The following is a 24,919-nucleotide window of genomic DNA, read 5'->3' on the forward strand; positions in this document are numbered from 1 at the left end:
ATGAGTTTTAGGTAGAGAGAATTCCATCTAAAAAAAACTAAGAGAGATTGTTTGTGACATTTAAGTAATTAATTTTATTTCCATCTAACAAATATGCTAGAGTTTTCCAATGGGTGTCAAAGTGGGAGGAGGGGAGAGAATGAGTTTTAAGGTAGAGAGAATCCCATCTAAAAAAAAAAAAAAAACTAAGAGAGATTCTTTGTGACATTTAAGTAATTAATTTTATTTCTACCTAACAAATATTCTAGAGTGTTATGGTAGAAGAGTTAAAATTTTGATTTTGTAGATAAGATATACAATTGTTACTTTTTTTTTCTTTTGGTCTTTTAATGCTATTATTTCAAAAAGGGCACTGTCGCAGAGAAATGTCAACAAAATAATTTATGAAGTCACCCTAGCAAAAATATTTATTACACATGCATCCTACTGGAAGCTGAACTGGATTCAAAGTTGAATTAAACATAATTCCTGCCTTTGATGGGATCACAATGGTACAGTGGAGTTAAGACAGACAGGCCAGCAAATAACTGTAAAAACAGAAAGTGATGAGAATCATACGACTGGGGGAAAGAAACTCAAATAGGAGCTCAGAGGAAAGCAGGTTGTTTTCAAACTGATAGCATCAGGGAAGGAAGAGGTGTCTTATGTGCTGAGCATGAAGCCAGGGCGCTTGGAAGTGCTAAGTAAATAGCCTTTTATTCTATGAAACCTTTGAGGGAGAAGTAATTTCTATAATTGATATATATGCAGATGCATGGGAAATGGGTTTTTCCTTGTGTACGTTTTCATTAGGCGTCACGAGTATTGTAGATCTGTACCCCCAGGAAGATGCTTAGCCAGAAAGATGGTCGCTCATTGTGCTTAGATGAGTCTTGCAGCAGGTGCACCTGGAGCTGTGCTGGATTCGATTTTTAAAGAATTTAATTCCTTAGTTAGGAATGGGACTGGTATAGTCCTTGTTTCGTCTTTGACATGTACTTGACTTCGTTTGAAAATTAAGATCCATTAGTTCAGGGGAGAAAGGAGTCCTGCACAACCTATAGCTAGGGAGATATTGATTGGAAGTGCACTGAACTTTTAAACTTCTTGTAATTACACACTGATTTTACAGGAATTAAGGCCATAGAAATTGCTCCTTTCCCCTTGTCCTGCTTTCCTATACTATATATAACAGCAAGGCGGGGGAGGATTCAGATGGAGAAGACTGAAGAAGAAGAATGTAAAGTGAAAGACAGCATTTAATAGCTCAACAGTTATCTAGGACTGGGGGTCTGCCGAACAATCTCTTTCAAGAACTTGGCAGGAACAGTGAAGAGATGTGGGAGGAGGGATCTTCCCAGAATTGGGTTGCCTACCTCCTCTACCTTGGGGAAATATTACAGCCCCAGAAGCCACTGTGAACTTCAGACTCTGAGATGCTGTGTTAGCCTGTTCACGCTGCTGTAACTGAGTGGCTTATAAATAACAGAAACTTAGCTCTCATTGTCCAGAGTCGGGAAGAGCAAGGTCATGGTGCCATCATGGTTGGATGAGAGCCCTCTTTGGGTGGTAGACTCCTCATTGTATTCCCCTATGGAGAAAAGGATAGGGAGCTCTGCGGGTTCTCTTTTATGAGGGTGCTAATCCCACTCATGATCGCCTCCCAAATCCCCACCTCCTAATATCATCACCTTGGGGATTAGGACTTCAATATATGAATTTGGATGTGATGGAAATATTCAGCTGATGGCAGGTGGATATATGTGTCAAATAGAAATCCTGACATCAAAAGGAGAGACATGATTAAGAGAAATATAAGCCCTATGATACATCGTTAATCCTTGGTATCTCCATGTGTCAAGTAAAAAGAAAGAAAGAAATCCCCCAGTTGGTGAACACGGTTATTGGTCTCAGTTCTTCACTTCCAATCAGAGCATCATATATCCATTCACTTGTCATGGTCTCATGGTGTGTGGAGAGTATTTTTCCAACCATAGCCTGTGGACTTGGCCCCGTGAATTCATTTGGCCAATGTTTTGTGAGCAAAGGTTTTAAAATTACTTTTGTTTTTAAGCATTGATCAGACTGTCAAACCTGAGAGGAAAGGCAGGGGAGGGTGGGGGTAAGGGGGAGAGATCAACCAAAAGGCTTGTATACATACATATAAGCATAACCAATGGACACAGACACCAAGGACACATATGTAATACCTTAATCAATAAGGAAAATTTAAAAAAAATACATTCCTGTTTTTAATCATGAGGGAAACATACTTCAGATATCCAGTGGTCTAAGGAAGATGAGAAATCCACGCCTTGAAGGCAGGACTACCTGAGCCCAGCCTAGATCAGCCAAACCCTCATCAACTTGCAGATATGTGAGCCAGAAGTAGATGCCTTATTTTTCATGTCACAATTTTTGGTGGTTTGTTATGCAATATTTTTATGGCAACAGACAACTGGTACATTCACTCACTTTCCCCCATTTAACTCTGGGTAGATTTCCCCTCTCCTTTAAAATTGTTTGTAGTAGTGAGGATAGGAAGATATATCACAGTGTAATGTTATGGGTTTTCATACTCTATAGAACTTAAATGACTTCTTAGTTTATAGTCAATTTTATCTGAAAATTAATTTTAACAGATGGATTTAATTATTAAAAGGCAAATTATATGTCTATCTGCAAATGATGTTTTATATATATATATATACATATATATATATATATATATAGCCCCAAAAATATATAATCTACTCATTTCTGTAGATTCTTTTAAATTTTGAAAATGAACTGTAAGTTAATAAATACTGACTTTAGAATCTCAAAGTGTGTATACGTTTTTGGGATACCTGTCTATATGGTAATTTCAAATACACATATATATGTATATTATGAACATTGGGATTATTTATCATTAATAGTGTACTAAAGGGGATTGGTTTCCCCTTGGAATCTCCTTAGATGGAACTCAAACATCAGAAAAAAAGGGTAGGGTTAAAATGGCTATATTTTAATCACTTGATTTTCTTATAGCCTTAACCAACAAATATAAACTTCCCCTCCCCCTGCCTTTAAACAAATATCACTTTCGTAAGGCGGTGGTTGTACTGTTTTACATGGTAATGCGATTAAACAAACGTGACTGTCTGCACCTGACAGGAAAGAACATTAACAGGGTCCTCTAGGGAAAATGTAGGTAACTGAGATGTAATCCCTGCCTTTAGAATTCTTCAGTTGGAAAGAAAGCTGTATTTCTTTACTAAAAGAGTTATTTACCCTAAATAATGACACACATACTAAGAATGGAGGATGTTATGTAGGATATTCTTATACTTTTACTGTAATGGTTGAAGAGTTTATTCTTTGACTATACTTTCTAAAATCCCAGTGAATACAACCTGTAATGCATTGTCTTTAAAAAACCTACAGAAGTTTCCCAATTCAAAACTAAAAAATAATAATATATTTTTAAACCTCTCTTAAGGAAACCAAACATTTAGTCCCCTTTAATAAGGAGTCCCTCATTCCAAAAGCTTCAGAATGCCCTGGCTGTCTGGCACAGCTGAAGCCTGGTGTGACCCCTGTGACCTTTTGTTGTTGCTGATGCTGAAAGTGACATAGGGAATGTAGACAAGAGTGTGATGCAGCCGGGCCATGGGGGTTCAGTGGCTGAGCATTGACCCAGGAGGTTACAGTTAATTCCCGGTCAGGACACATGCCTGTGTTGTGGGCTCAATCCCCAGTGGAAGGCATGCAGGAAGCAGCCAAGCAATGATTCTCTCTCATCATTGATCTTTCTTTCTCTCTCTCCCTCACCCTTCCTCTCTGAAATCAACAAAATATATATTTTTTAAAAAGGGTGTGATGCAGAAAAAAAAAATGGAACTGGAAGGTTTAACCAGGAAGTTGTGCAGTATCTCTAGGACTTTGTTCATGACCTACAAGATTTCTCTTTCAAACCTTCTCCCTTCTCTGCCCCATTTCTTTCTAGCCTCACCTTCCTTCCCTATGTTCCCTAGTGAAGCACTGCATTACGTGCATGCTGAGGAGCACTGTTTCTCTAATATGCTTCCTGCCAACATGTGTTCCACAGTCCAGTGTTATTTTAAAAGCACTGAGAAGTCCCAAAATAAAGAAACCCTTTCCCTAGACTTTTTCATCATAGAAACCCTCATTTCCCCCTTACTGCAATGTGGCGAGCCTGTGCATTAGACCTGAGATGGATCCATGTGTTATGGGGAACCCGTCTGGTGGCTTCCTTGGTTTCTGAAGCCAGTGCTAATTGGGCACAGCCTCAGGCCAGACTTCCTCAGGAAGCACCAGCAGCCCGTGCACTGGCTGTGGTGGGGTCAGAGGGCACCTCCAAATTCCCCAGTGCCACCCCTTCCTGAGCAGGGGGCTGGGCTGTGAGTGGAGCAGACACCCTGACTGTGTGTGTCCTTCCATTTTTATTTATGTTCAGCTTCTGTCCTTGACAGTTGCATTGTCTTCTCAAGGTGTTCTGTGCAGGGAGCCTGGCATGCAAAATATCTGTGATCACAAACCCAGCTTCTCACATAGGCATCTAATCCTCTCAGAACCAGGCCCACCGGGCCTCCTTTTCAGATCAGTAAATTATTACAATCAAATGGTTTGTTCTTGGGTCTTATATTCATATAAAAGCATGTCTTCTTATATTTTAACCATGAAATAATTGCCTATAGCATATTTAAGACATTGGTAATCATGTTTCTGTAATCCATTTTTAATAGGAAGAAGTAAACACAGAACAAAAAGACCTGCTGTTTCTTGATATTAACAAAGCAGGTTCTAGCTTCCTAAAACTCCATGCCGTCTGAATATAAAATATCACTTATATTACTTTTAATGACAAAATATTATATTCATTTTCTTAGTCTTCATCTGCAAAGGAAAAACTTGCCAGTGTCAATAAACTGTGGAATTTGCTGACATTTCATGTATCAGTACTGTAAGTAGAAGAGGAAAAAGGTTGCTATGAGAATCTTAACTCTGACTTTACTTTTGTTAGTTTCAATCTCTGACTCAGTATTAAATTAAGGTACTTTTAGATTGAACAGGCAAGAAAGAATGGCCATTTTTTGACATTTGTTTCCTGGTATTAGGTTAATCCATTACTTAAAGTAATTTTTTTTTTTTTTTTTATAAATTCAGCCAGAGATCAGCTCTTGCTTTCAATGGTTGCCTCCATCTGCCCCTTTCAAAAAACATGAAAAAAACTAAGTATCTCAATTGCAAATACTTTATAGGATTTCCTTCATTCATATCTTTGGTTACAAATTATTTTAAAATGAATAAATGTGCACATAAGGACATATATACAAAATATTGATTATTGAGCTAACTATGAGAAATCTACATGGAATATTTCTATCCATTAAAAGTTAATACCAGCGTTGCTCACATGCAGCTCTAAAACTTTTTTGCTACTTATTGCAACACTAACTTACATTTTTCTTTTCCATATGATTGATGTATAATATTGAACTGTGGGTTGATTCTCAACAACCTATAGAATAATTCAGTAGATTTGTAAAAACTTATCTTCACTGTGATCTGTGTTTCTTTTTGGTAATTTGCCTATATTGTCCAGAAGACAAAAGACTTTAAAAGATAATCTATCCACTTTGTAAATCACCCATGAGTTTTGCAGATTTCATGTCTATCTTAGCAGCAGTGGTGGGAAAGTATTTTACCATTTATTACAGTGATCATCCTCAGATTATCATTTACATTTGCATGTGCCCACTCCTCTCTCATTGTCTTCTTTTCTTTCCTCTCTGAAAAGTATAATCTTTTTGAAATAAAATGCCTCCCAGCTGTTGGAACGAGCCTCTGATCCCCTCTCTCGGGTAATAGCCACATGTTGAATTTTATATAATCCAATTGGCCAAAAAGCTTTCATGTTTATAATAGCTACTCATGCTTTTCTAGAAGATTAAAAAATTTCAGAAATTAAGTGCCTTGCAGGTGTCTTATCCTTTCATTGTTGTGAAAATTTATTTAGCTATAACAAAAGTCTCATCACCCTAAATTCCTTAGAATTTACTTAGTTAACAAAAGTTAACAGTGGTTAAGCCTATTATAGAATATCCTGGCAGACTTGCCAGGTATGGCTTTTGCTTAATATATTTTTAGAAAAGCATTCTTTTTTTTTTCCCCTCAAAGTCCATTTGTTTGAGTTTTGGTAATTGACAAAATGATTGCATGTGAAGCATAATTCTTGCATAAAGTAAGCTGCTCACAACACAGACTAATTACACATTTGGGAGGCAGGGCTAAGACATCCAGAGCTTACTCGTGCTGAGCCAAGAACACAGCATTTAATGAAATGAGGACCATAAAGGATTCAGCGTGGATGCTTTCAGGTCTGACCTGGGCTTCTGGGAAATTGAACATTGGCCCTGCAGACTGGTGGATTCCCCCGGGCTTTGAAAAGCCGGGTTATTACCACTTGTGTGCGTGAATCAAGCACTGCTTTGCAATACTAGAACATTTGTGATTCCAGAAATGGCCTCATTTGGAACACTCTTAAGCTAATAATATAGATGCCTCCCACTCATCCATCTTCCTGCCTCTCTTTCCTCCTCTCACGCCAAGTAATTACTTTTGATATTTGTTTGATAAAAAACGGTTAGAATATCTGGCAAGCTCCAACTGTGTAGATTCTTCTGTTTCCTCTTTCCTATTCTTGAAGTCTGTTTTTTCCTCTCAGATAATACTGTGACTGAAACGGAAAGGCCCTCCCGTGTTGTTCAATAAACTATTTGTCAAGTATGTTCTGTATAAGTAGGCTATTTCATATTTCGGGTTTAGTTCATAATAGATGCTTGATAAAAATTTGCTGAATGACTGTGGTTGTCAAAGATTAACTCACTTAGGCCAGAATGGATCAGTCTCATTCCTGAATCCCAACCATGACAGGTTATTCATTATGTTTAGGTATAGAAATAATAATATGGAAAACAAAATGAGAAGATGGAGAAATAGGAAAAGAAATAACTGAATGGGAGCGAGAAGGAACATACATATAATCAGGGTGATAACCAAACAACAGCTGTGAAAACTTGAAGAACATTTGCCTAAAACACAATAATGGGTTGGTTAAGGCTGGGGACACATATGATAAAGCATTAAAATGGCTTATAAATTTTTTTAAAGGGCAGTTAACATTTTACTTACCATTTAGTTTTGCATTTCACTTCTTTTTATTTAATAAAGGTAATGTCTATATATTCATCACTGCAGTGTTTTCCAAATTGAAAACTATGATTCATTATTTTAATGTAGTGGATTGTGACCAAAGATTTTAAAAAAATAAAACAGCTTAGAAGATACTAGAATCCATTGCACTCTGGGTATTTTCTCATAAAACGTTTGTCTTTGTGTGTGTGCACACATATACATATATGCATGGAAGGATAGAAAGAACAGTAAGCAGATAGATAACGTAGTTTTGGGACTTGATCACAGTGCTTCCCAAACTTGATGAAATGTACCATGAATGTTTCTGTTTGCAGTTCACTTGTGACTTGAGCTACATGATGCAATTTAAAACCAAGAACAGTCAAAAGTCTATCACAAATTGGTAGGTACGGCACAGCCCAGTGCCTTCATTGAGAATTTGATATTGAAGCTGGACTGGGGTATTATCTCCCCCAGGAGCAGAAAGTATGGTCTGAAAGGGGAAAGACTGGCCTGACCCCACCAGCTGATGCAGACTCTCTAAGGTGTGTTCTAGAAAGAGCATGGGGAGCTGGCATAGACGGATGGCAAGAGGGGATGGGGCTGTGGACTCCCCCCGGAGAGGCTGTCCTGCTGTCTGAGGATCCTGGAGCACGGCTACCTGAATATCCCCAATGGTGTCTCTGACCTGGCATCACACATCAAGGACATTCACTGAGTCGCTTTGGGGTGCAAAGCCCTCTGCCAGGTTCCTCCAGGACACAGAACATGCCTTTACCTAAGACATTACCCCGAAATATCAGCTCAGACTAATTTCCTCATCCAGCAGCAGCCACTCAGAGGGTGGGTCCACAGCCGTTCTGCTGACCGGGATGAGAGGCACTCCCACAGTGGGCCGATCCCCACACACCACACCCCCCCACCAGTGCACGAATCTGTGCACCAGGCTCTAATGTATGTATGAATATATATATATATATATATATAATATGTGTGCATATTATATAATTATATTTAGCTTTAAAAGAACATATATAGCACATATTCTACTTAAATATATTTCCACATAAGAATGGTCCATAATCCAGTGCCAATAGATAACCAAGTTATTTTCTGTAGAAACAGATGAGGCAAGATGAGGGGCAGGTAGGTAATAGGTAGATGAGTAGTTATCTGATTATGTGTATGAAGTGTATATGTTACATAATTGAAATATATTGCACACATAAGTTTTTGTGCTTAATTTCATATATTCTCACATGATTAAAAGTAGTCGTGTCGATACTATGTTCCATAATTATGCGATTCTTAATAAGTAAGAGGACAGAAATAACATACATGCAAGCAATACTAACCTGACAAACACCACTTGCTAGGCTGTCTTTTTCTTCTCAGTTCTTATGTAAGTAAAAGTTAGTATTCTGCAGATGTTCCAATAAATTCAATACTTATCACTTTTCATTCTCTGTGCCACATTGTTCACATTTCTGCCTTTGGAAAATTAGCTGCTATAAAGCCAGACATAACCAAGTGCAGAATTCCCTAATAGTTCACCAAGTAAGTGGAGCCTGAGACCTAGTCAACCGAAGAGGCTTTTACTGCCACCCCATTCTGGGACTTGGGAACATATGGACAAGCAGTTCTGCAGTTCCAGTGCCTCTCTGGATCCTGGTGGCCTTAACCTCAGCGACATCTGGCAATTGTTGATTCAGGGCCATGATTCTCAACTGGAGGTGATTTTGACCCCAGGAGACATTTAGTGATGCCTAAGGCTTTTTTGGTTGTCATAACTCTGGAAGGAACTACTACCAGCATCTAGTAGGTAGTAGCCAGGGATTCTGCTAAGTATCCTACAGTGCGTGGGATCGTCCCTTACTACAAAGAGTTATCAGGTCCCAAATACCAGTCGTGCTGAGGTTGAGAGAGCCTGAGTTGAGGATCCTGTATGGCTGGCCCAGGGCAGGGGCTAGGACAGTGATGGCGAACCTTTTGAGCTTGGCATGTCAGCATTTTGAAAAACCCTAACTTAACTCTGGTCCCGTGTCACATATAGAAATTTTTTGATATTTGTAACCATAGTAAAACAAAGATGTATATTTTTGATATTTATTTTATATATTTAAATGCCATTTAACAAAGAAAAATCAACCAAAAAATGAGTTCGCGTGTCACCTCTGACACGCATGTCATAGGTTCGCCATCACTGAGCTAGGACATTAGACCTGGGTGCATGCAGGTTGGGCATCTGAGCATCCATCCTGGGCCCTGCTCTAGGGACCTCGAGAACTTTGACTGGAGACATGGCCTCTAGTAGCAAAGTATAAGAGGTAATGAAAAGACAGAAATCAATGAAATTCATAAGATTTCCTTGATGTGCCAGGCTTGCCTCTTTGGTTTAGTTTTCCCTCTGGTTGTCTTGGGTGGAGAAAGCAGGGATACTCCTGGCACAGTGTGGGAAGAGCCCTTGTCTGAAAGCGAGGAAGCTGGGGAGAGTTGAAGGTCCATTGTACCACTGCCTTTGGGCTCATCCTATAACGAAGGCCTTGCAGTGGGGCCCTTGTGAGGACTTTATACCTCTCTCCATCTCCCCCAAAATGCTGTCTGGCAAGATTTGAGTTTAATTTTCCGAGTTACTAGTTGAGCCAAGATTATTGGAGGAAGGCATTCAGCATATTGATTTTTTTTTTTTTTTGGTCCATTAGGTAAAGGGACATTTATTTCTAACAGGAAATGGCTATGTTAACTACTGTAATGGCTTCCTCCACCATTGGGAATGTTGCTATTATTAGAGACCACTAATTATGGCCTGAGCCTGGTATAGCATAAGAAAGATATAAAACGTTACTGTAATTGAGTGGAGGATGTGAAATTGCATAGTGTCTTACGGTCCCTGTAGGCATCTGTCTTGGAAGTTCTTGTGGTGAGGCCAAGTCATGGTGGTTCAGAGAAATTGAGACTCGGTACAGCAGTGAAGAGTCTGACACAGGAACCACACTGCCTGGACTCCACAGAGCTCCCACACTGACAAGTCTTACAGACTGTCGTCGTGGTACTTACATGCATGCGCACATGGCACTACATACATGCACACTTTACTTACGCACATGCACACACAGTACTTGCACACACAGTACATGCAAACTGCCATGCAGGTCAGTTTCCTCATCCATAAATGGGCATCATAATAATCCGCGAAGGCTTGATGTGAGGAGTAAGTACATGGATATGAGTGAAGCGCTCAGAAAAGAACTACTCAATCACTGTGAGCCCTAGTTTGTTTTTGTTGTTATATCTGGCTCTCTGATATCAGGGACTTAACAAAAAGATACCTTTTAAGCTTAAAATGAAAAGATAACCATACTTCACCTGATTTATATTTTGTTTGTACCACTTACGCACCAGACGAAAGGTGTCAGTGCAACTGGTGGTTGTTCATCTTTATAAGAGTCAAACAGTTGCCAAAAAAACCTGATTTGATTATAGAATAAAGTGGTGTAAGCAAACCTGGTCTTCGTATCTCTGACTCGGTAGATAAAAAGCCAGAGCAACTTCCTGGTCTTTCTCTCTCACAAACTTCTAGCGAGAACAGCTGTTCTTTAATTTATACTTTAATTCAGCAGAACTTTATTACTCTTAAATTCACTAAATCCCACAGAGATCTGGACACATAAATGGTTTTGAAATGTTATGGATTCCGAATAGGGCATTCTGGAAAACAAAGATGCAGGCTAATAATTTACCTTTAACTCTGGCATTTTAATGGAAAAAGGACAGCTAGTTTGAATCAAATAATGAAATTTTTCTTAGATAATAATAAAATGAGTTAGTTTAAAGAGCTAGCCTGTAATAGGTTCATTAAATTAAGCAAAGTTTCATTTTTTTTTTTGAAACTATCTATTGTCAAAATATTTACAGCTAATTTCATTTACAATGAAATTAAATGAAGGGACTATTTCTTTAAAGTTAGACATGGATTTTCTCTTTTTTGGTGGATCTGGCTATGATCAGACCTCCAAATCCTGTTTTAATTATGGGTTCTTTGCTACCTCTGATTGTATAGTTGTTATTTTGTGACTGGCGTTCAGACCTTCACAGTAATTTTCAAAATATGTAATTTTACATAAGAGTCCCTCAAAGTGACCTTAAGATGAGAGTGTCTAGACATAATTATGGAGAGGAAGGAACTACCGACCTCAAGAGCCGATGGTTTCCAGGGCTATCTCATTTTCGAATGTTAACCCCTGTGGCAGCGTTTCGTCTTTCTGCAAGCCTGAGCGATGTAGGAGGGGCACCTGCAAAGCTGACCACGCGGGCAGCACTTTCTAGTGTATATTTGGAAGTACTGGACATACTAGGGACCAAATATGATTAACCACGGCCTTCTCCCTGGATGCCTATCTTTTTCACCATCCTCTGTATTTTCTGAGAACTGCCATTTTGTTGTTGTTGTTGCTCCAGGTCATTTGTCAAAAAAAAACCAACAAAAAACAACCATGAATATTTCTTGTGTATTATACTTTTTGTCTAGGCTCAACAATGGGTTGCCAGTCAATTATACTACCCAGGGAAGCATGGGTAAGGCCTGAGTTTCCACAAAGTAAAATTTGATTCAGTGATAGCCGTTACAAGCCACATCTCTCTAACTTAATAGCATGCTCTTTTCCCAGTGCTCCGCATCCTACGGGCCATCTTTATCAGTAGCATTGCTTTCACAGTAAATGATATGTTTTAAATTATATGCACCAGATATTTCTTCAAAATTTTAGGAAGTTTCTACACTAAGCTCTGTCTCTTTGTCTGTAAAATGAAGGGTGTTACAACCACACCACATCTAAGGGCTTCCTGGTACCTAGGATTCCCTAAGTCTAATACCCAGCCTGTTTAATTATTGAGACTATCTTGCCGAATTTCCAAATACTTATGCGATGTTTCAAATGACATGGCCCTGCCTTGCCAAAGGATCCTCTCTTTGGCCCATTATCAACTATAATCCCCCAAACCCTTCCACCTCTCCATGGACATGGTGGCCCCTGCAGAGAGAATGACACCCCCCTCCCCTTTGCCCCATGGGGAAAGGAATGCAGCTGTTAAAGGTCCAGTCGTTGTCTTACCAAATGCATCTGTGTTTGGCCATGTGAGTATGTGAATATTAACCTGCTTTCTTCCCTCCACTCTTTTCATGTCCATCTCCCCAACAGAAAGGAGAACCTGACTGCCGGGCCCTCTCTCCGGAGACCACGGACCAGCTCACCTTTGAGATCCCCCTGAATGACTCTGGCTCTGCTGGTCTGGGGGTGAGCTTGAAAGGGAACAAATCCAGAGAAACTGGAACCGACATGGGGATTTTTATCAAATCCGTCATCCATGGAGGTGCTGCCTTTAAGGTGGGTAAGAATGATCTTTCCCCATCAGTGGGGAGGTACCCAGAGGTGCAGCTTTTGGGCCTGAGGTCTGGATGGAGAAGGCATGTGAAGGGGAGACCACTGGGCCTTCCTGCTGCACTCAGAAAGGTGTGTGTGGACACATCTGGGTAGCAGGGGTTTCCCCTCCTACTTGAAGCGGTTAATTTCATTTCCTAGGCATGGCTCTACAAACCCACCATGATTAACATGCTCTCTTGCATTCTTTTTATGACTCTGTGCGAATGACTCTGGATGTGTAAGCTGACAGACCTAAAAATACACCATCAGGAAAACAGAACGAAAAAAAATAAGTCAACGTCAAGGCAGCAAATAAGAAAATTGCGTTTGCAAGAAAGAAAGCTCAGTGGAGCTTGTGAGTGATTGTAGTAGAAGCTAAAGGCCATTTATCACATTTTACGCACTTGGAGATAACCATGGTGCTGGGAATGCAGATTTGCCTTTGAACTTGAGAAGCTTATACATTTCTCCCCCAAAAAAGGGGGTGAGGGGAGAATGGGATTCTGCCTTTTTCCTTTGGATTGGGAGTGTGATCATAGCTGTTAGCATGGGGTCAGGTATAGTTAACTAGACAGCCTGTGTTCAATTCCAACCCACCACCTGCTAACAAGGAACTTGACCTGCCATGTTCCCGTTTCCTCATCTGTAGAATGGGGATAAGTAATACCTAATCCATGGGGTTTCTTAGGATTAAATAAAGTGATACAGACCATGTGATTACAGCAGTAAAGTGATCACAGAGGGAAACGTGCTTGAGCTTGCCTTCAGCTCCTGCTGGACAGTGAGACTTCCTGAGTTTGCTTGTGGCCTCAGCTACACTCTCACTGTGTGAATGTAAGCAGGTCACTTGTCCTCAATATGCCTCGCTTTCCTCATTTGTAAAAAGAGTAAAATTAATAGTGCCTACCTCCTGGTGCTCTTGCGAAGACAAAAAAGAGACAATATGTATAAAGTGCCTAGCACAGTGCCTATGATAAGCCTTCAATAAATGTTAGCCATTTTTTAATAATCTTGATATTAATAATGTGTGCCATATCCCCCACAAAACCCAAGCATACCTAGTTAGGTTTATAGGAGCAGTCAAAACCATGAGCTCCAATCATGGTTTTGTGGGAGCATTTTTCATATATATGTGTGTGTGTGTGTGTGTGTGTGTGTGTGTGTGTGTGTGTGTGAAGGGAGAAGGAGAGAGAGATAGAAACATCAATGATGAGAGAGAACCATTGATCAGCTGCCTCCTGCACACCCCTTACTGGGGATCGAGCCCACAACCCAGGCATGTGCCCTTGACTGGAATCGAACCCGGGGCCCTAAAGTCCACAGGCTGACACTCTATCCACTGAGCCAAACTGGCTAGGGCCATTTTTCTTCTTCACCCTTCCATATCACTTTTGTTTCATAGACACTGCAAAACAATGTCTTTTTTTCAGTCTTTTTCCTTGGGTAGTAAGAAATGCATTGTGGAGAGACAATTCCTTAATGTACCCCTTGGATCCATCAGCTTTTGTTGTATAATAAGTGACAAAATGTTAAAAAACATACATCGATAAACCTTTATTTCCTTCGTGACCCTCATGACTGCAGGGCAGCTAGAGGGGTTCAGATTCAGGCCAACATCTCTCACACTGTAGGTTGACAAGTCTGACTGTGGTCCCCACTACCCTGGTGTCTTGGGCCAGCAGACTAGCTGCAGCACGTTCTTAATCCATGAGTTGTCAGAGGGCCCACAGCAATGGGTGAAGCCTCTTAAGTTCTGGGATCCAAACTGGCTCATAATAACAACACACACACACACACACACACACACACACACACACCATTGGCCAAAATAAGTCATATGATTGAATCCAAAGTCAATCCAAGGTGTGAGGAAATACAGTCCACCCATGATGAAGCCATAGCAAAGTGTGGGTGCAGAGAATGATGGAGATTTGAAGCCCGTCATCCAATTTACCAACAGTCTAGCTCCAAAATGCAGAACCAGGAACAGAAGGAATAAAAGTAATAACAACAACAAATAACGTTCACTGTTCTTCGTGCAAATATATGCTGGACAGCGTGGAATGTATCTCTCTGGCTTCTCTCGTTTTACTCTCGACGTTCACACTGGATGATGATTGCAGTGGTTAGTGCCCCTCCACGGTGTGCCTGTGGTCACCCCGCCAGGACTTGCTTCACCTGAGAGCTGAACCCAGGCAGTCTGCCTTCAGACCCTGTGCTATGCTGCCCTGGGATGCAGGCTCTTTATCCGCTCGGTTTATCTTCCTAGAGATCAGGGCCCGTTGCCCTGGAACTATCTTGTATCAGGCTTGTCATGCTGAGCCAAGCCACCTAAGCATGTGCTGCGTTTGAGGGCGAGTCTTGGTCGTGCTGGTGGACATCAGCTTGATATCACTCTTCTTATTCCTGATGACAGCTCTATTTGCAGAATTTATTCCAAGTAAAATTGAAACGGAAATGAATTTGGGGAAATTAAAAGCAAACATCTTAGCCTTTTTTATGGGCAATAACTTACGCACAAGCGGCTACTGGAGCGCTGGTTTAATATGTATGTCCATGTTTGTGAAAGTGAGCATCTCCTGACCTAAGCAGTTTCTAACAAGCCTGTTTCTTGCAGAAGGATTTCACTTTCCATTTATGTAAATTTCTTTCCTGATGTTGGTCTGCTGAGTCAGACGATCACACCATTAAAGCCCACTGGACAGCATGTTTATAGCTGATCTTAGGCAGTAAGCAGCATCAATCATGAATGTAGCCTTATTGTGAAGGTTTGGTATCCATTTGTCTTGTTTACTTCGTGCAGTGGAAAGGGTAGAGGCCTAAGCACTGCTCACAAGAAATCTGATTCACTAGAGAAAACAGAAAGAGAATTTCGCTGTTCTCCTTCTGCCGTTCCAATCATCTACCATTACTCCTCAGAAAATTGCCACCCACTCTGTGATTCAGGATTATGTTTTACAAAAATTGTTTTGAGACTTTGTTCCTGTCCCTGTTCAGGAGATACCAATCTAACAGACTGCAGGTCCCCGGGGCAAAGGGGAGATAAGCTTGGGGAACATGGGCTTTAGCATCTGGCCCCTGGTTTTTACCTGAAACCAACAAAATAATCTTTCTGCGGGAGCACAGTCTTCCTCCTGGCCCTTCAGACCACGAATTGGTTCTCAAGGTATTGTTTCCCTTTAGGGAAGGTAGGTTTTTGAAAACTAAACTCCTTTGAAAAGTATGACCAAATTCTTCCTGTGGATTCTGTGTGCTGTTTTCTCCCCGGTTGGTGTAAACAAAGGTAGCCTACTTCTTGCCAGATGTAAAACGCTGGAATGACTGGGACTGCACTTGGAGGCTTCTGTTTTTCCCCCCTTACCTTTCAGGCTGCTGCTTTCTATCATTTCAGCTCTTGTTTGAGTCGTTTCTAACAGAGAAGTAAAGCTCTATTTGAAAGTAAGAGCATTCAGCTAGCCTAGGAAGTGAATGCCTCACTCACTCTAAGGGAAAACCAAGTAGTATTTTTACTTATTCAGAATTACCCAAATGCTTAAATATTGAAATTCCAGTCAAGAAGCCCAGAAACTCTTCCCTGTTCGTGTTTGGACACAGCATCTGCCATTTCAGACTGCTTTGCATCTAGAGTTGTCAGTGGCCCCCTCCGAGGCATCGCGTTGAGCTTCCTTAGCAATGTGCAAAGTGACCTTGGACCATAACAGCCAACTACAACTAGAAGTATTGATCCGAATATGCTTAAACAATAACATGCATTACTGTATGTCTGTAGTTTCACTTCAGTTTCTGTCATTCTTCCTGGGCATTTGCCCCTGAAGTACAGGGCAATTGTTTCCAGAACCAACATCGACTAGACCAGGGGTGGGCAAACTTTCTGACTCAGGGCCACAATGGGTTCTTAAACTGGACCGGAGGGCCGGAACAAAAGCATGGATGGAGTGTTTGTGTGAACTAATATAAATTCAAAGTAAACATCATTACATAGAAGGGTACGGTCTTTTTTTTTTTTTTTTAGTTTTATTCATTTCAAACGGGCCGGATTCAGCCCGCGGGCCGTAGTTTGCCCACGGCTGGACTAGACATAAGCATATGTGTTAATTTCTTATGACCCAGGCATTATAAGTGGAATACGTTAGTATGCCATGAGGATGCTTTTCCAAGATTCCTCTTTTGTGATTGGAATTTAAAGTTAATGTGGTGTTGTTGTTACTGTTAGGTGAAAAGAAATGTTGTCTTTGTTGCATTTAGGAAAAAAAATACCTTGAGAAAAATACTCTCCTTTCCCAAAATTCACACAAAAATCAGCTTGTCCTTTTCTCCATGAAACCTTGATTATCAGATTGAAGATCTTAAATGTTTTCACTTACTTGGTAAACATTTTGAATTCTGAAATCAGTGGCTTGTTTAGTTTGGTTTTTGCGTTGCTTTTGATGTACTATGTCAATTGAACCTTTTTTTTGGAGAAAATGCATTTTTACATCTATTGATTATACTAACTTAAACTACTTATTTTTTTTTTTACCTAACAATGAATCACTTTTAGAAAAATATCACTAGAATAGTGATATTTTGAAGATTGAGATAGACTATTAACATATAGTAAAAACCAAAATCTCACAGTCCAATTTTTTTATTGGAATATACGGACTTTGGGACTGAAAAGTGTCCTATGAAACCTTGAAATAATAAGGTAAAATTAAAATTTAAAGACAATTTTTGCTAAGGGAAAATGTCATGTATCAGGTAGATTATTTAAGGGCTCTAAAACAGAGAGAATGAATTTAAGAATACCTGTTATTCTCTAGAAAATTAATTAGCGAGGTTTGTGCTTAATAAATACTACTTGATGATGATGAAATTAAATGAAGGAAAAATGCCTGACATAGCTAATTGCAAATGCATGCACTCAGAATATGAAATAGATATAATTTAAATGATTTGATTTTGGTGTGCTTAGGAAATTCGATGCAGAATTTCATAATCTTACACTATTTAGTAATTGGTAGAAGATAAAGTTTTATCTAATACAAGCAATCCTCCTATTTTTAAAATGACTAAAATACAAATTTTTGGAGAGACTCTGCCCAGTTCCAGAATTTCTGGGAATATGGGCTGATGCTAAACCTCCCTGTCTCTTCATAATGAGGAGCATTTAATAGCATCCAAGCTCTTAACAGGGTCCGGTAGGAGTTCCCAGCATGAGTAATTTCCACCTTCATCTCTGCTGGTATCTATAAATCATGTGACAGATCTATAATTAATGAATTTAAAGGAAGATAAAAAGAACAGCTTTTTAAGGAACACTAATGTTAAATGATTTCTTTAACTATTCATTTTCCTTAAAGTTGATAACGTTTTCTACTGGTAGAGCCTTAAGGATCATTACAAGTAGTCATATCTTCTACATTTATACCTTTGACAAAAGGACCATACACGCTGAAGGTATAAATAGCTCCATTGCAAATCCTCAAATGTTAGAAGCCAAACTCTAAAGTTCATCCTAATCACAAAAATATTATACATGTTATGGACAACTGAAAACAGGAACTTTACCAGGAAAAAGTCACACTCACTGTTTTTCCATTAAGAATCTTACACAAAGCACTGGCTAGTGAGGGTCAGTTGGTTGTGCATCGTTCTGTGCATCAAAAGGTTGCTGGTTCCATTCCCAGTGAGGGCACATAACCAGGTTGCAGGTTCGATCCCCAGTCTGGATGCGAGGTAACCGATCGCTGCCTCTCTATCTCTCTATCTCGCTCGCTCTCTCTTTCTGTCTAAAAAATCAATAAAAACATATTTTTAAAGAATTTTACCTTAAGAAGTGAAATTAGTAATTTAAAAATGAGAAAAATACCAATTGTAATATTATGTTTAAAATCCAACATCCATCATTACTTTTCTTGCTGATCTTTATCACTCTCTCATTTTTATTTCATGCATGGACATGCAAATGAGGAACAAATTTATACCATGCTGGGTAAAATTTTGGAACTCTACATCAATTTGATGTATATTTTGGATTCCGTGATGATCTCAGTAGGCTTGAATAATAATAAAGCATTGGTAGACCTAATTAAAAAGGAAATTATAATCTACAGAAGTTGATATCCTAAGGTGATGATCCTTTGTCTGAAAACAGCACCTTTCACCTAGGAAGCCATGCCCCACTTCCTGGTAGGGATTGATAGGAGTTATAATGTGCTCAGAGTTTTGTTCTAGATCAGTGGTTCTCAACCTTCCTAATGCCTTGACCCTTTAATACAGTTCCTCATGTTGTGGTGACCCCCCATTTCATTGTTACAAATTGAACATAATTAAAGCATAATGATTAATCCCAAAAACAATATGTAATTATATATGTGTTTTCCGATGGTCTTAGGTGACCCCTGTGAAAGGGTCATTCGACCCCCAAAGGGGTCGCGACCCACAGGTTGAGAACCGCTGTTCTAAATGCTCTGTTTTGGGCCCATGTTTCTAGTTACCAGGCCTTTAGCAATCATGGCATGGACGAGAGCACACTTTGTTTCATTTTGTTTTTTTAAGTAAATAAATACTTTTCAATAAGTTGGAGAAGCCTCTGAGATTCTAATCCGGTTAGGCATTCATGCAGAATCTTTTTGATTCATATATAACATACGCCTTGGTAACTTTTTATTAGCAGGTTTTCTAGGCCAAAGTAAACTGAAAAGAGAAAATCAGGAAGTGGATAGGAAAGGATGGAGAGGAAACTGAAATGACAGGAGACAGAAAAAGTGTAAAACAAGCAGAGGATGCTATCACTGCACCGGAGGCCAGTGAATATTTGTGCTAAGTCAGGACTTCTGAAATTGTCCTGCTGAGGAAATTGTAAGAATCAGTAATGACTATAATAAAAGCTCATTCTTATGGTGTATTTGTTCATGCCCCATGTTTCCAGGAGGTGTTCAAAATGGAAAGAATTATAGCACATTTTGAAAACATTATATCAGAATGGTTTTTATGTATATTGTGATGCTCTAAAGAAATACTCTTCAGATATCTTTTTTAAAAAGTCTCAGATGCCGCAGTGCTGACTCAATAGTATGTTGCTGGAACTTCACTGGTTTGCTACATAGAAATGAAGTGAGACTTTTACGGCAATAGCTGAATTAGGTCAATACATTTAAAATTTTGCATAGCTGACCCCCTGATATTGGGCCAGTTCGCAGTAAGTAATCAAGCTTCACTTTTAAAACTGTAAAGGTTCTCGGAACATGTGCGGGTGTACCCGAGCCAGCCTGGATTCACGGCTCTCCCAGAGTCATAGTTTGTAAATTAAACAATTGGTCTATTGTAGTTGAAACTTACACCAGGCCCAAAGCACCTGAATGAAATGTTTTTCAAGTGACTCAACTTAGAAAGTATTTCTTGAACATCTGCAGTGAGTTATGCAATACACAATAGACTGGAGACAGAAAACTGAAGGCAGCTCATTCCATAAGCTAGGGAGGTAGTAGCATAATAAGGGAAATATATAAACAACTCTAATATGATCAGGGTGATGGTAGACAAATATAAAATATGGGTGGTGAGAGGATGGAGCAATTAATTCTGTCTGTGGAGAAAAATATGAATGGAAGGCAGTTGCTGAGCCTTGTTATAAACGATAGCTATTCAACAGGTGAGCGGGAATGCAGAGGACATTTGGGATGGAAGGAAGAGTGTGGGTCAAGTCACTGTGGCGTATACACCAGAATGCAACGTATTGCCCCTAGAAAATAGAGCTCTGGTTGGGCAGGAATGTCCCATTCATGTGGGTTGAAACGGTCTTAGGACAGATGATGTAAAGCATTGGCTGATGGAGGTAAGTACCCTTCAAGACAAGAATTTATGTGCTTCCAGTCTTACCAACTTTCTTTATTCCACTTCTTTATTTTAAAACTGTACTTTAAATCTTGATTTATTCTGTTCCTTTCATCACTACTATTTTTCAATGAAATTAAAATATTTCAATCTGACATGCAAGGTTCTTTCCTAGGTTGGGATTTGTTGTTGTGACTGTTTAAAAGTACAACAGGCAGCTGTTGTCATGGAGTGACTTTAGGGAGTGGAGAAGGTGTTTTTCAGGACACCCTCTCCCCCAGTCAGGGGCCCTCTTGCCTGGAGGCCCACCCGCTCCAAGGACACCCTGCTCTGCAGTCTGAAGCCCGGCTTTGGGGTTTGGGCTCTGGGTGTGGATACTATCCCAGAAGGCTTTACCCAGGGCCGCTTTAGAAACATGCAGAGGCAGGAGCCGACATCTGGTCGTGATTAATCCTCTCAACACCATGGCCTAATGCAGACTGGCATTGGGCCCCGGCCAGCTACTCCTGGGAAAGCCAGCCTACTCTCTCATGCTTGTCTCAGGTTCTGTGGTGGCAAGTTTTGGTTTGTTTTTTTTTTACCATGGCTTCCTTACTCTCCCCTCTATAATCACGAGAACTTTAGAGATAAAGATACCTCACAAGAAATTGGCCCTAAGAGGTGGGTTGGACCATGTAATGTCACCGGCAATCATGGCAGAAGTAGTACCCAGAAGCCGTTGAATTCAGTGGGAGCTGAACTCCAAGGTCACTGGACGCCACTCTAGAAATGCCTCCTCCTGGCTGCCCCCACTGCTAACATCACTTGGTACTGTGTCCAGCTGAGGAGAAACCATGCTGTAAATATTTATTTTTTGTTTATTTATGTATCTTTGTTGTTGTTAATCCTCATCTGAGGATATTTTTCCATTGATTTTTAAAGAAAGTTGCCGAAACCGGTTTGGCTCAGTGGATAGAGCGTCAGCCTGCGGACTGGGTGGTCCCGGGTTCGATTCCAGTCAAGGGCATGTACCTGGGTTGCGGGCACATCCCCGGTGGGGGATGTGCAGGAGGCAGCTGATCGATGTTTCTCTCTCATCGATGTTTCTAACTCTATCTCTTTCCCTTCCTCTCTGAAAAATCAATAAAATATATTAAAAAAAAAAAAAAAGAAAGTAGAAAGGAGGAGGGAGAGAAACATCGATGTGAGAGAGAATATTGATTGGTTGCCACTCACACGAGCCAGGACCAGGACCGGGGATCCAGTCTGCAACCTAAGTATGTGCCATTGACTGGAATTGAACCTGAGACCCTTCAGTTCACGGGCAGACACTCTTATCTATTAAGCCAAACTGGCTAGGGCCATATTTATTTTAAGAGGTGAGATTCTGTAGCTTTTATTAGATTCTCAAAGGAGGCTAAGAGCCTCCAAAACACAAGAATTACTAGCAAAGTGGTTGAAAACTTGAGAGTGAATAAGGCAGTTCAAATCAGCTTTTAGAAATGTGAATTGTCATAATGCACTCAACCAGCCGGATCCTTGGTTTCTTGTTATAAGATGGGGAAATAGTCCCTAATGTATAGGATTGCTGTATGGATTAAATAGTCTAGTGCATGTAAAGGTTTTAGCACGATGACTGCACAAAGTAGAAAATCATTAATAATTCTTGTCATTAATAACTGTAGTGCCTTTAATCATCTCTAGAACTCTGATTTTAGACGCAATGTAGCATGACAGCTACATGTCTGATTCAAAGACAAGTATACCTAGTCATGCCTGTGCCCTTTAACAAGTCACTTAATTTCTTTGAGCCTCCTTTTTATATCTCTTAAATAGCAGAGAGTAGTAGCTTGTGGTAAGGAATGAATAAGAGAACATATGCCAAATATTTGCACAAGGACTGGCCTGTATTAGTGTTCAGTTAAAGGGAGATGTAAAACTCAAACATCTTGTCTCCCAGTTCACTCTTCTTCCTGAACCAGGTGAGGGCTGATAAGATTTGAAGCCAGCCCAGGACACGGAGAAGACCTAAATCTCCTACCAGTTTTTACTTGACCTAAAGTGCCCTTGAGGAAGTTACTTCTTATCTTTTCTCTGTTCTTCCTCTTTGGAAAATTTCCTGTACACTCTCCTAGCTTGAGGATGGATACATTGGTTATGGGCTTGCCAGAGGTGAGAGTATAGTTGCTGTCATTGTGATTAGGAAGGAAAGTGTCTTCGTGTGTTCAGGCTACTATAACAAAATACCATCAACTGGCTGCTTATAAACAACAGGAATTTATTTCTCACAATTCTGGAGGCTGAAGCCTAAGATCAAGGCACCAGCAGATATGAGTCTGGTGAGGGCTCCCTTTGGGTTGATAGGTGGGCATCTTCTTGCTGTAACCTCACATGGCAGAGGGAGCAGGGATCTCATCCATGAGGGCTCCATTCTCATGACCCCTAAAGGCCCCATCTCCTAATAACCTCATGTTGGAAGTCAGGATTTCAACATATGAATTCAGGCAGGGGCATGGGGGCATAACAAACATTCAGTCCGTAGTAGAAAGGGATTTTTTAAAAAACAAACAAATGTAAACATGGCTCAGATTATAATGAAATAAATATCCTAAAATTACTGAGGAATATCCTTAGATAGTTGAATTCACTTATATACAATCAGCTGATGAGAGTTAGCATCCTCATGCTTAATTAAGCATTTGCTTGAACATAGTATCAATGGGGGAGAGGGAATAAAGCCATAAAAAAACTACTCTTCTTGACAAAATTACTCCAAAGCAGACTAGACATACATAATTTTGAGTATATTTGATGAGTGAGGAGTAATGACCTCATTGAACCAACCTCATTTTACATTAAGACCAGACCTGGGGAGGTATATATAGAGGGGTGTTTTCTTTTTTCTCCTTCTTCTAGTTCACTTCCTTGCTCTTCCATCCCCCAGCTCAGTCTCCTGTCTTCACATCCTTAGCCATCTGAGTGGCTTTGCAGGTAGGTTTCTCTTCTAGGAGATATCATGTAACATATTGTCCTCTCTGGGTCTGAAAGTTCCTTTTTGCTTGGAGCATTACTGCTTTAGGGACTAGTCATGGTCATCTTTGTAGACAACAGAATGGCTAGTGAATATGTGATGCCGAGAAGTCAGGACTTGGGCTCTTCTGACACAGTGCTGACTTTAACTAGCTGAGCAAGTCCTAATTTAAGTGCCTCCTCTTAAGAGGAGTTCAGTAAATGGTTTCTGCTCCTCTTTGGCCATCACATTATTCATCTGTACACAGAAGAGGTTGGGCAAGATGACCCCTAGGGATGCTTCCAGCTCTAAATTCTGTGATTATATTCTAAATGTTAGGACAACATGGTGCTTAGCGGCATCACCATTAGTGAAATTACCCATCGTTTATCTTTTAAGAAAAAGCACACACCGATAGCAACAGACTAGCCAAGCCTGAAAATGAGAGAGTGTGGATTTTTATCACACCCGCAGCTCTACCGTGCTACTTGTGATGAATGTGAATGTCTCTAAAAAAAAAAAATCACAGCTGCCCTGCGATGACCTGACCTGCCTTTTTGTTTGGGATTTGGATTCAGCAAACATGTTCTACTTCAGTGTAGTTCTGCATGCTTGAGACTCGGAATGCAGCTGAAAAGAAAAGCTTGTGCTTAGTACGTGTTGGTAAGAGATTACTTACCTCCCCCGCCGCTCCCTCCCCCCCTCCCCCCCAAAAAATGTTCTTTTTATATCTCCTTATCTCTTGGTTACCTCTTCACGCAGACCTGGTCCCAGACCTCACAGAGCAGGTTCACAAGAGGTTACCAGGTGGGATCTCACTCAGAGTTCATTTCCTTCATTCTACAGATATTCATACAGCTTCAAACTTTATCTTTCTTCTTCCTGTTCCAGAGGACAAGGTGTCCTGCCAAGACTAAGCCTCTACAAATCCAGCACTAGTCCTCATTTCCTGTTCGCAGAGCTAGGATCTTGATCCAACTCTTCTGCTTCCTCCTCCTCTTTAAAAACCAGTCGTCCTAAAAAGATTTTGAGTGACCCTCCTAACCTCCTTCACAAGATTCAGCCCAGTAATCCTCCTTCCATCAAATGTCTTCCTTCGTAGGACTAAACCATTATGGTTGTTTTTGTTTTACCCCCATTTCCAGTAACCTTAATCTTATTCTTTCTGTGCCTCCTTCAAAATAGATAACAGAAATAAAAGATTTCTTTCTCAATTGGCCTTTCCTGTAAATCTCATTTCCAGATTTGCTCCAAATTAGGGTAAAGGTTAAGTGGAGTGGGAAAACAAGAGGAAGGGAGGGGACAGAGCTCTGTTGAGACAGCCCACTCAGGCATTTTACAGCTCTGATGGTTCACCCTTCTCTATCGATCCCATTGCCTTGCCATCTCAATTTCTTCATTGAGACTGGGTATGCTCCTTTGGGTGGCCCCCGAGATGCCATGTGACCAGCACCCTCTCCAGCAGGTGGTGTATACAGTGCTTTTCTAAGACATTAACTCCCCAGAGCAG

The 24,919-nt window shown here is 40.3% G+C and overlaps 1 protein-coding gene across 1 annotated transcript in view; it reads left to right on the forward strand.

Annotated features, from left to right (window-relative positions):
- Nucleotides 1-24,919, forward strand: part of PARD3B (par-3 family cell polarity regulator beta) — a 907,405-nt gene that overhangs the window by 506,354 nt on the left and 376,132 nt on the right. Inside the window, exon 11 of the mRNA XM_081095604.1 lies at nucleotides 12,381-12,566. Within this exon, the coding sequence (XP_080951730.1) occupies nucleotides 12,381-12,566 (186 nt within the window). The remainder of the gene's footprint in view (nucleotides 1-12,380; nucleotides 12,567-24,919) is intronic.

The sequence above is a fragment of the Myotis nattereri genome (genome assembly GCF_964212035.1).
Source record: "Myotis nattereri genome assembly, chromosome: 7".
NCBI classification, from domain to species: Eukaryota; Metazoa; Chordata; class Mammalia; order Chiroptera; family Vespertilionidae; genus Myotis; species Myotis nattereri.